A 12,942-nucleotide genomic window follows, 5' to 3' on the forward strand; every position below is an offset into this window, starting at 1 on the left:
AGTATTATACAAGATTGTATCTGGACTTTTTGTGCATGCTATGCCAAAATTCAAGTATATTGAAGTTCTGTGCAAAGCCCTGATATTTTACATCCATTGCTGTTCAGTCCAAGAAAATTCAATGTGCTTGACTTAATCGGGGCTGTGCATGTTGATACTGTAATCACATCAATGCACTGACGGTTCACTTTTTTTTGGTTGTAGAAAGAAAGTCTTTTTTAGATATAGTGGTATCATCAATTCAATCAAGTAAGCACTCTCGTTTGCATATAAAGGATGAAGAATTGTTTATGTGCAGGTTTGAATCCCTTCAAATGATACAAACAATATATTGAATCAGCTATGCATGCATTGGCACAATGTCACATGATTGTCCTTTTTCCCTGTAATGTGGAAAAAGGAACCTTTAATGCATTCAAAGGTAGAAATGTAGCAGAAATGAAAAACTAAACTACGACATTATACTCTGTGAACGCCACGTCCGGCTTCACACACTTTATGTTAATGATTTTTTTGTTTGCATCCCCCGCCCTCTTTCATTTTATTTTTACAATACTATTGGCAGGTAACATCTCAAGTATGTTTGCAATGATAAAAAAAATATTCAGCACCGTAAATACAACACAAAACAAAACAAGATCTCTGCGTTGATTCGAGTAGAATATACAGAGACTGAGAGTTCGATCAGATCGATTGTACATACAAACAAAAATCCTTATATTTATGGTTCGGATGTCACTGGAGAGGAACATTTAAGTGACAGAAAAAAGAAAACAAAAAGGGAATAGGGAAAATAAGTGATAGCTGCGAGGAGGACAAAAGATACTGGGTAACATTTACACTGGACAGCACACACAAAATTGGCTTAATTCAGACAGAAAAAAAGGACAAATGGCACCATGAATAACAAGTTTTAGGCTGTTATAGGACCCCCACCACAGGCAATAATACAGCCCACCCAACTGTGGAGTAGAGTAAGGTATGTCTGGATCCTCCGGTAACTTTTATACATTCAGGCACTGACGACATGATCGGAGAAAGAAATCACAGTGACGAAACACAAAATCATTTCTATATACAGGGCACCTCCTTCCACTGTACTCTTTAAACACCGTCTCCAAGTTTCTACTCGCTTAGTGTCCAAAGCTGGCCTTAGTTTGAACTCCAAGCATGAAGCTGTGAAAAAAAAACACTCCAAACATAAAGAGGTCATTTAGTAAAGTGGCTCCTCGAGTTGGGTTTCAAGAAAAAAAGAGAAGAATATTTTCATCTTAACGTGTTCACGATATAACCAAGTTTGCTAAACTTGATTAATCATTCAGCGTCTCTGTATCGACACTTGTGCAATTTGTTTCAAACGTGTTGTTTTTTTTCCCCCCTCTAACTGGGGTCGCTTGGGATCCTGATACGGATTAAATAGGCTCTATGGAGCATAAAATTCAAATCTCACTGATGCGGCTGGAGAGCAAAATCAAACACACAGCTGACAGCTTCCTCACCTGGATCAGGGTCTCTGGCTCACTTGTTCATTGACCCGCTTCGGTCCTCTGACACAGCACAGAGTTAGGCTTCACTGCATTGATAATGAGGGTTTACCATTATTATCCTTTTTCTTTTTGTTTTTCTCTTCTCCATCAGCAGAGGCTTCATCTTATCTCAAAAAGGCACACAACTCATCTCCACAGTTCATGGTTGGATACGGCTCTCGTTTTTCGCCCGTTGATTTCTTTAGCAGCACTTTGCATTGATCTCCGGTCCAGAGAAAATGACACTTTGTGACCTTGTCTAGGATATCAACATACATACATATTTACAGATCATTCCCTTAGACTACAAGGGTCAGTCGATAGTAGTTTTTTTTTTTGTAACTTCGAAACATGCCTCATTTCCCCTCTCTGTGTAAATGTGCGTGTGTGGCTGTACATATGGCAAGAAGGTAGACGGATATCACAATGACAGTAGACAAATTGAAACACAGCAGAGATGAGGGTTGTTTTTCTGTACGTCTGCGTGGGACTGCTTTTTTTTTTTTTTTATGAGTGCTTGATTGTGTATTTGCCTTTCTGCAGCTGGGAGATGTACAGCTTTGACTTGGTGCCGTCCAGTCGCTTGAACCACACCTCATCGTTGTTCACGGTGGTGATGATGGCACTGCATGGCACAGACATACGACAAAGTTACCACGAAATCTCTTTCTGGTGCTCACCAACACAAGTAATCCTAATAAAGTTTGTTTTTAACCAGTAGTGTTCACAACTGTCTGGACTTTTATACATCTAAGGAACATGATCAGGTACCCTTGCTTTAAGGAAGAAGAAGAACAAGAACCTTTTGTTCTTTTCTGATGAGATTTACTTGAACAGTGACATTTGATTAAAAAGATCGTTTTCCTTTGATAAGCAGTTACCAGTCCACAGGATCAGCGTCACGTTAACTGCTCTGGCAGTTTTGGACGACATTGTGGGTGTGACCAAAAAAAAGATAACATTTTCTCATTTCTTTGCTGTATGTTTCAGGTCTTAGAAATTAAGGAAATTCAGAAGTGTTGTAATGAACAAGAAGGGTGAAGGTCACGTCTGCCACCATCTTTAGCCTACAGCGGTAGTCCATGTGAGATGACACCTTTTAGTAAGTAACAGTTCTTAAAGAAACATCTTCTTCTGGGGTTGGGTGGTGTCGGCTTTATACCAATATATTTTCAAAGGAGAGGACGAGGGTACGACAATATCATTTCTATAGTTACAGTTTATGTTGCGCTAAAGTAACAAACTCTCCTCTCACTTCCTCTTCACACTGCTCCGCCTCTCTCTCTCTCTCTGAACCCAACTTAAAAACCACCTGCAGAACAAAGTGAGCAGCTATTTGACATTTTATTGACCAACATTTGTATTCACTATTATTATTGTATGATATTACTGGCTGTGAATCAAAGTGCTTGTGTGACATTTGGCTCATGTTGTCTTTGTTATTTCCTAAGAGGAAAATATGTATTGTATGTTTAGTGTGTACATTCAGCTTAAACAAGTCAAGGAGAGATGGGTCAGCCTCAAACATACACACGTTTAACAAAGAAATGAGAGAGAGCTGTTGTCCATCAAACTGAAACTGTGGAGGTTCAAAGCAAGTGAAACTTTACGAGCAGTTCTTTATTCAGACTGAGACACAGCTGTGGTGTGGTGTTTTTTTTTATTATCTTTGTGCATTTTATTTCTATACTTCATGTTGTCCATCTTTGTGAGAAACCCTTTAACAGTCCCCCTCAGAAATGAATGCAGCTGATCCCTCTGTATTCAGGTCTTACTTAGTGTAGTTGAACTCTCCTGGTTTGTAGTTGCACATAGACTTACTTGGGTTGGTGAGAAATAAAAGGATAAGCTAACTTAAAGTCTGAGAAAACAGGAACACAACATGTAGTCAGTGCGCGAGTGCTCACCTCACTCGGGCTTCTAACCATCACTTACTCTCATTATTACAAAGAATGAACACTCCTCTGACACGCACGCGTGCACGCACGCACACACACACACACACAGTACAGACCTAGTTGGGTACTCGTCTTTCCTGTTGATGCAGATGGCCTGTCCTCTGCAGTACCACTGGTTGTCATAGAAAAGTCGACCGTCCTCAGAGCGAGCCACGTGGTGATGTCTGTCAGGTTTGACTGCGGGAGCTGAGGGGGAAAAGCAGGAGTGAGGGAAGACGAGAGGAGATGAGAAAAAAGAACAAGTGAGGCAGGGACGTGAAGCTACGGTCTCCTTTGTCAAATTTGAGCAGAAAGAATCGAATCGACCCGTCCAGTGCAGCTGTGGGTCGATGGCTCCACTTAGCCACATATTGACTCGAACAGAGGACGGGGGTGCTTACCGTCCACCTTCACCCTGTGTGGCCCGAGAGATGCCATCGCCTGTGAGGGGGGACAGAGACGCAACTTAACAAGGTCAAATCAAAACACAGTGACATTCATCAAGTGACTTCTTTGAGAGTTTACACAACACCTTTCTTATTGCAGTCCAGTCTTCAAGAATATCAAGATCTTGCAGCATGTAAACGATATAAGGCCGTGATGAAGTGAGTTAAGGAAAAATATAAAAGGGTGGTGGAAGGAGAGTTCTGTCTTCATTTGTCAGAGAAGATAAAGAAAAGACGTGGTGTGTGGATGATTGATGATTAAAAACAAGAACAGGACTAAAGGAAAAAAGGATATCAGAAACGACAACGGGCTTCTTCTTCTTGACGGGGCAGAACGGGTCTTTCTTTTTGTTTTTCCGTGAATGCAACCCATCATTCCACAACTCTGGAAAAAAAAACAAATAAGGGGAGAGATTTAAACAATAAAAGTCATTTTCTTCTGAGGGATATTTGTCTCAAATTGTAATCCTTTTTTTTTAAGAATTAAAACTACCATCTCTGTAGTATTAAGTGTAACTGGTATCTTCCATATTTTAGCAATAGATAATCATTTAATAGGTTCTGTTAGGGTGTACTCACTTTGACGTCCATACAGTGCTTAAGTATGCTTTACCCCTAAAGTCCAGTTTGTTTAACTAGTGTGAGTGTTCTGATCCGTGCACAAGTCTGGCACTCTTTGAAGAGGTGTGCTGTGGCACGGTACAGTTCATGCAAGAGCACAAGCACAGAATGATAACATGGACGGATCTATCACAAGCCACACAGTCAGTGAAGGAGCTATCGTGTTCCCCGTGTTGTTCACTGACAGGGACTCAACTCGAGCGTTTATTTATTTTTATCAATTTGGAGTCTGTCTGTAGTGTAAACTAAGCACACATCATGATCACATAAAGCCATGTGTTGTTTAACAACGAGGGGTGGGACTATTTAACTCAGGGCTTTCTAATTAATTAATCGAAATGAATCACATTTTAAGTGCATCACAATGTTTGCCCTAAAAAGCAACATTTCTCAATCTAAACAGATTTTGGTGATGAATGAATGCAATGCAATTTTACTTGCTTCTCAGTTTCATAAAGCTGTTGGATCTTGTTTGAAATAGTTTTTCAGCACAGCAGTTGGAAAGCTGGTTCACACGATGCTATCTGCAGCACATTTTCTAACCCCTTATCTTCTACCACTAATAGTGCTCTACAATCCAGGGAAATCAATTAAGCGAGTGAATTTGTAAGTTTATCAGACGTTGAATTACTAATTTTGTTCCTGAAGCCAGTCATTTGGCCGAGTTTAGGCTGTTAATGCTTCTTGTTTGTCTAGCTAGCGAAAAGCTAGCATTAAGCTAGCGATAAGCTAACCTTAAAAAAAATGTAACGCATTCTTTTCTTGTAATTAATTAATCGTAATTAACGCATTAAAGTCCCTCCACTAACAACATGACGTACTAAAGGTGACTGTGATCAGTCCTGCTAAGTCCTGGAGCAGTGTGAGTGCAGGCCAGCGGGAACTGGGACAACTGGGCGTAGTGTGAGTGCTCCTTTAATGAGACACAAAGCTTTCACTAATTACTGCTTAGCGATTTTCTCTTTCCCGTCAATATTAACTGAATAATGTAGTGTTCTTCTGTGTGCTCTGGTTCAGTATCCCCAAACAGGCAGCCGCCACCTCCATCCTCATGAATCCTGGACTCAAGTGCGATATGTGTCAAAAGTTGTGCAACATGTTGTCGCCTCTCAGATAAAATCTTACCTCTCTTCCAATAACTTTCTTAACTTTGAGCCACTCACGTCTGGCTTCAGCTCCCAACACAGCACAGAAAGTTGACCTCAGAGACACCGACGACCTGCTCCTCTCCTCTGACTCTGGAGTCCTCAACCCCATCCTCTTCCTCAATGTCACTGCAGCCTTTTATCCCACCTTGAACTCTCACTCAGCATCACTGGCACTGTTCTTTCCTGGTTAAAATCCTACCCGACTAACAAAAACCAAAGACTGTTTATCAACTTCAATGACTGTGCTCCTCCTCCACAGCTCCTTTAGCGCAAGGCGTCCCTCAGGGTTCAGTGCTTGGTCCCCTTTTGTTCGTTATATACTTGCTCTGTTTCCACTGTACTGTCTGTGACATCCACCTTTACATCTCCACCAATTCCATGATCACCGAAACCCGCATCCAAAAACATGGATGCACATTCATTTCCTCTCACTCAGCTGTGCAAAATCAGAAATAATCATCCGTCCCAAATCCCTCACCAACTCCATTCACTACTTCTGCCACACGATAGGCACATCCAAACTCTGCTCATATATGCAATCTTGAGTCATTTTTGACAGCCATCTCTCTTTGCACTCAGCTCATAAGAAGCACCCATCTTTCACCTCAAAGCCCGTTTCCATCCATTACTCTCATCCTCTGCTGCTGAAACTCTAATCCACACATTTATCACATCAAGACTTGACTACAGCAATAGTAGTATTTTTTTAGGATAAATCATCCAAAGTCCTCAATAAACTCTGCTGCACCCCTTCTCACCCGCACCTGATCCTGTGAACACATCACCCCTGTCCAACTACATTTCCCATTGCCCTGTCTCCTACCATAAGCCCTTAACCACCAGCAGCCCCCCGACCTCACGCCTCTCCCTCCACCGCCAAACTCCTCCCCATAGCCTCTGTTCCTCCTACGTAAACCTTCGGTCTCCTTGCTTAGAACCAAGCACCAAACCTGGGAGTGCAGAGCTTTCCCCTTCCTCCGGGAACTCCCTCCCCACACACATTCAACTCATTGACCAACAATCACCTTTTCAAACGAGCTTTTAATGAATGGTTGTGATGTGTGTTTTGTAGCTTATTTGTTTTTATGATTTGTGTGTCACGTTTGTCAGTTTCTTCTTTTGTTCTGTTCCTTCTGTCTCTTTTAACAAATGTATATTGTCTTTGAGTTTTTGAAGAGCACTTACAGATTGACTTATTAATATTATCTGGGGTTGATGGACAAGCATTATGATAGATATATGTTATATCACTGTTGTCTGCAGCACAGGTTGAGCTACCTGAGGTGATGTCAATACTGTGTCTGTCTTCCTCCAATCTTCTTATTTTCTCCTCCAGTTCACTCTGCACGGTGTCAAACAGCAGCAACTTCTCACTCTGGGACACAGACACAAAGGGAAGGGAGAGCTGAAGTTCAGTTGAGTCTACGTACGTTGTGGACAGCTTGGCATCCTAAATCAGAGTACTGTTAAATATCAAACCTTTGTTTGAAGTAAAATGCTAACGTTACCCTCACAGTAAGCCAACTGAAGTGGTTACCCCTCACCTCCCAGTGTTGACAGGCAGCCTGGATCTCACACTCATACTTGTTCTTCACAGACTCCAAACACAGCTCCCTGTAGATTCCTGTCAAACATTTCAGTGGAGAAGAGATTTATACGAAACTGTAAGCCTCAACATTGCAAAGTGCTGTTACTTTACTTAATTTATTTTAATTTTGGTATCTTCTAGCAAAATTTGTAGCAAATGACCAACCAGCCACTTTGGTCCTGATCTGCATGTTCTCCTGCAGGTTGGCTAAAGGTTCCAGGTACTCTTGGGCACAGCCGGCCATCACCTCCTGCAGCTTGATGTCCACCTGGCTCAGACGCTCCTTATACAACCTGTCACCAGAACAGTTAGACAATATCTTTTAAAGCAATACATTTCTACTCAATTAGATTTACTGTGTGTACGGAGAGCATTCAGAACACTTTCAATGTGTCACTCTTTGTTTCATTGCAATCATTTGCTAAAATCAAAAAAGTTAATTTTATTTCTCATTAATGTACACTCAGCACCCCATCTTGACAGAAAAACAAATGTAGAAATGTTTGTAAATTTATTAATAAAGAAAAACTGAAGTCATAAGTATTCAGACCCTTTGCTCAGTATTGAGTAAAAGCACCTTTTTGAGTGAGTACAGTCATGAGTCTTCTTGGGAATGATGCAACAAGTTTTGTAACACCTGGGTTTGACGATCCTCTGCCATCATCTCCAGTTCTGTCAGGCTGGATGGTGAACGTTGGTGGACAGCCATTTTCAGCTCTCTCCTGAGATGCTCAGTTGGGTTTAGGTCAGGGCTCTGACTGGGCCAGGGTCATTGTCTTGTTGGAAAGTGAACCTTTGGCCCAGTCTGAGGTCCTGAGCACTCTGGAATAGGTTTTCCTCCAGGATATCTCTGTACTTGACCGCATTCATCTTTCCTTCAATTGCAACCAGTCGTCCTGTCCCTGCACCTGAAAAAGAACCCCATAGCATGATGCTGCCACCACCATGTTTCACTGTTGGGATTGTATTGGGCGGGTGATGAGCAGTGCCAGTGCCTGGTTTTCTCCACACATACCGCTTAGAATTAACACCAAGAAGTTCAATCTTGGTCTCATCAGACCAGAGAATCTTTCATGTCTTGCACTGAGGAGAGGTTTCTGTCAGGCCACTCTGCCATAGAGCCCTGACTGGTGTAGGGCTACAGTGAAGGTTGACTTTGTGGAACTTTCTCCCATCTGCCTGCTGCATCTCTGGAGCTCAGCCACAGTAAACGATGGGTTCTTCTTTACCTTCTTCTCCCACGATGGCTCAGTTTGGCTGGACGGCCAGGTCTAGGTAGAGTTCTGGTTGTCCCATACTTCTTCCATTGAAGGATTATGGAGGCCGCTGTGCTCTTAGAAACCTTGAGTGCTGCAGAAATTGTTTTGTAACCTTGGCCAGATCTGTGTCTTGCCACAAGTCTGTCTCTGAGCTCCTTGGGCAGTTCCTTCGACCTGATTCTCATTTGCTCTGACATGCACTGTGAGCTGTAAGGTCTCATATAGACAGATGTGTGCCTTTCCTAATCAAGTCCAATCAGTTGAATTAAACACAGCTGGACTCTGATGATGGAGCAGAACCATCTCAAGGAGGATCAGAAGAAATGGACAGCATGTGAGTTAAATATGAGTGTCACAGCAAAGGGGCTGAATACTTATGACCATGTGATATTTTAGTTTTTCTTTTTTCATTTAATTTGCAAAAATGTCTACATTTCTGTTTTTTTTTCTGTCACAATGGGGGGCTGAGCGAACATTAATGAGAATTACAATGACCTTTTTAGATTTTAGCAAATGGCTACAATACCTATCTATCTATCTATCTATCTATCTATCTATCTATCTATCTATCTATCTATCAAGTACACTTTCAGATTTCCTAAAGGTCACTGGTCCACAGAACAGGAACATTGTGTGTTTTGAGAACTAGACGCTGTGACAAAAATGTACATCCTATTAAATCTATCTCACGTCAAAGCTGCTGTTAGGGATCAATGTAACCCACCACCAAATCCAATATCTAGAAGCAATGTGCTGGTGGCTGAAGGACATTTTTCACTTTATGTTGTAACTTTAACATTTGGATGTTGTCATCGAGCGGATATGGGAACACTACATGTATCGTGAAGTATTCTTCAGGCACGCAGCCTGAAAAGAACATTTTCATAATGATGGGGTGGTCACAGTCTCAAAATAACTACTCCTGTGAGAGACTTTTTGGAAACTAAAGTTTGACACTCCCAAACTGAAACCATGAGACAGATTTGAGACCATTTAGACCAGGGGTGTCCAAACTTGTTTTCTCCTGGGTCAAACTTGTGTTAGAATCACTCGAAGGCTGATGATGAATATTATTCTAAGGAACTTTTTGTAATGTAAAAAATAAGAAATAATAATAATAAATAAAATAAATAAATAATAATACTGTAAATACACAACTAATTGCAGTGAAAAACTATTGTGCTCTAATTTGTTTTTAAAAATAGTAATAATTTGTTTGTTTTCTCAGAATCAAGCCAGTAACGTGGTTATTTTTTTTATTTTTTGATGAAACCTTTCTGTATTGAGCTGAGGTTATTAAATGGTTAAAAAACAGTCAGCTTTTTTGCCAACATTATGCAAAGGTTCATTTTCATAGTTCATAAATTTTTTTAGAAAATAGTCAAAGCTGTTAAAAAAGAAAGTACTTAACATTTTCTACGTCATAAATATATTTCAGCTGTCACTAACATGAAAAATAACAAAATATGCCATCTGAAGGAGGCCTGGGGCACAATTCTTCTGTTTCTACAATGAAGTCGAGGGCCTCAAAATAATCCCCTCAAGGGCCACAAATGGCCCCCAGGACAGCACTATTTTACAACCAAATCGTCTTCTTGGTTGTAATTGTAATTGTATGAGTCCTATAGATCACAGATTGGTTTAATTCTAACAGCGACTGAAATATTGCGCTTCAAATTGTTTGAAAGAAAGAAGAAGATGGTGACAGGTCGAGGTGAACCTCTGCCCCTCTCAATGAAACAGTAGTGCGATGCTTTGTCAACAGTGAGGTGAAGTAAACAGCAGCAGGTGAAGACATCACTGTGTTGGATAAAAAACAACCTGGGGAGGAACTTACTGCTCCTTCAAGTCGGTGAACTGCTTCTCCAGGGTTGTCATCTCATCCAGACACTCCATCCTCCTCCTCTCACAGTCCTCATCATCCATCTCTGTTCACATGAACACATGACAGCTTAAGACATCACATCTGTAATAACCTCCATCACAGCATCACAGGACCTCCACCCTGACTAAAGACAACTTTCTTTATCAAGATGTCACCTATTTCACAACAGCAAAAAAAAAAACATAATAAGAATGACTCAGACAGAATTAGATATTTAATTAATTGAGTTTCTGGTTGATATTTGGGGCCCAGTTTTCCTACCAGAGCTGTCCCCATCTTCAGACACGGACGAACTGACGGTGTCCTCCTCGTCTGTGCTGCTGCCGTCCTGCTCGGGATAATCCACCTCCATTTCTTCGTGGTTGCTTTCTTTCTTCTCCCGGGAGTGAACCGGCATTGCGACCTCTAGATACGCCGGTGTTAACGGGGTGAAGAGCTGTTTTTGTTGATAATGCCCCAAAATTAAGGGGCAAATGTAGCTCAGGCGGCTAACCGGTTAGCTGCTTTGCATCTAGACAGCTGGCAATGCAGACATGGCCCCCGTTAGCCAATCACAGAGAGCTTTACTAAGTCCGCCCAATCAAATGATGCCGTGACTTCAGGGAGGGTTGAGGGATTTGTAGTTTATTTGACTTTTTAAAGACAGCAGAAACATTAACCTATGGGCGAATACAATGGGCTCCTTAAAATATCGATTCAAATAAGATAAAAAAATCCAGTAAAGTAATTTTGACCAAAAAGTGAAAAAATATTTAATAATAAATCTTTTATGAAAAGAAATCATCGAACTTGAGCGAACAATAGTTTCTTTATTTAATTATTATTATATGTGGGACTTCAGGGGCTCCTTAACTACTTGTATGTTCTACATATTTCTCTTCATTTTTTTAATAAATATTTTATAAACTGCAACTTACACCTTTATTAATAGATTATTATTTACACGTTTGACATCAGTAATGATCCGGACAATTCACTACAAAATCCTTCTGAAATCTAACCATTTTTGAGCCTCATTGAGACTCAGGTGTCAAACCAGCACTCAAGCACTGCTGAGGTGTCCTTGAGCAAAGCACCAAACCCCCACCAGCTCAGGGGTGCTTCCTGTGGGCACTCTGACATCTCTCCATTAATGCTTATGTCCCGTTCGAGCATGTGTTTTAATTCAGGCCTGTGTGTATAGAAGCATGGCCTCTACAATAACGTGTATAAAATCTTCATTTACCATCAGAGATGAATAAAGTATTTTTTTTTTTAAAAGAAGATAATAATAATAATAATCTACAGTGGACACTACATCCAACTGAAGTGGGAAGGCAGCGTACCACAGAGGATGCATCAAATGTGCTGTCTGATGATTCATGACTGAGAATGTGTCCTGTAAGTCTAGACTTTAAAACACAGCCAGTCAGGAGACTTGAACACCCTGATTCTGGCACTGTTAGCAAACTGGAGGTTTTCAAAGTGATGAAATAATGTCTGGTTGCAGGGATATGCTGAAGAACTTCTATAAAGCCTGTGCTAGCTGACTGGCAGATGAGTTAACCAGCCTGGGGCTAAATGTGTCACTGCTTGCTGTTTCAGTCTCTTCTCGATCACCTGGTGGCCATGAAGGACAGACTGAGGAGTGGGTGAAGGAGTGATGTGTGTTGTAATGTATAAATAATCGTGTTTAAGCAACCACATGCCTATAAGAGACAAACACATCAGGCTTTTCCATGTAATCAAAAGTTTACTTATAACTTTGTTATGATGTAGCCTACAAAACCAGCTGCATCATTTGTCCATTAAATATCAATATCTGTTCAGGAAAATACATCAACCACGTGTCTTTATGTACAGAAATTTGGAGCAAGCCCTTAGTTTTACCTGTGCATGTATTGAAAGACAGACATTTATGCATAACACGTGTGGGCTTTCCTATATGTTTAGTTCATGACACTGTTGTACCTGTATATACTGTATGTTAAAATAAACGCTCAAAAGACATCACCAAAGTGGTAGCTGAGCAGGGAATATACAAGGATTATAAAGATATAGCCACCTTTTAGACCTGTCAGATATATTATCATAACAGGATATATCTCTGTCCGCATTAGACCATGCCATAAATTTAATTACAACAGTCTTTTTTATAAACTCATTCCCAAGGGGAAATTCTGCTTTACACTCTGTTATTGAGAGATATGCTACTCACACATGTATACCTTAAATACACATGTGCACAAACAGGACTAATGGACATGCATTAATGGAGAGATGTCAGGGTGAGGCTGCTTGGAAGCCTCCTGAGCTATTAGGGGTTCAGTGCCTTGCTCAAGGGACCTCTCCAGCAACCAGACCAACTTCTATCCGGTTACCAATTTAAGTTCTTTCAGACTTAGCTACTGCTGCCCAAGTTATAATAAAGTGTCAATAAAGTATTAGTGAAGAATGAATCCATATCGTCTGTCGTGTGAGTGTGTGGCATGTTGTTTGTTGTAAAACTAAACAAACAATCAGACCACAACAGAACATGGTGCAAATGAGGAG

At 40.8% G+C, this 12,942-nt stretch overlaps 1 protein-coding gene across 1 annotated transcript; it reads right to left on the reverse strand.

Moving 5' to 3' along the window:
• Positions 1-270: 270 nt before the first annotated feature.
• LOC306822026 (breast cancer metastasis-suppressor 1-like protein-A) lies at positions 271-10,968 on the reverse strand. The gene is made up of 10 exons (XM_079340732.1): positions 10,672-10,968; positions 10,363-10,453; positions 7,432-7,559; positions 7,223-7,302; positions 6,957-7,053; positions 4,205-4,294; positions 3,996-4,060; positions 3,865-3,904; positions 3,541-3,670; positions 271-2,151 (listed from the first exon to the last, which is right to left on the reverse strand). The coding sequence occupies exons 1-10, from the start codon at positions 10,805-10,807 to the stop codon at positions 2,034-2,036; spliced, it is 975 nt and encodes a 324-aa protein (XP_079196858.1). The 5' UTR covers positions 10,808-10,968; the 3' UTR covers positions 271-2,033.
• Positions 10,969-12,942: the final 1,974 nt, after the last annotated feature.

This window comes from Symphodus melops (assembly GCF_947650265.1).
Source record: "Symphodus melops genome assembly, chromosome: 1".
Lineage (NCBI taxonomy): Eukaryota > Metazoa > Chordata > Actinopteri > Labriformes > Labridae > Symphodus > Symphodus melops.

Coding starts and splice junctions, on each gene's coding strand:
- LOC306822026 (XM_079340732.1), bottom strand. CDS start 10,807: ATGCCGGTTCACTCCCGGGAGAAGAAAGAAAGCAACCACGAAGAAATG. Junction 4,295..6,956: donor CAGTATTGACATCACCTCAG/GTAGCTCAACCT, acceptor TTTTTTTTCCAG/AGTTGTGGAATGATGGGTTG. Junction 3,671..3,864: donor ACACAGGGTGAAGGTGGACG/GTAAGCACCCCC, acceptor TTTCCCCCTCAG/CTCCCGCAGTCAAACCTGAC.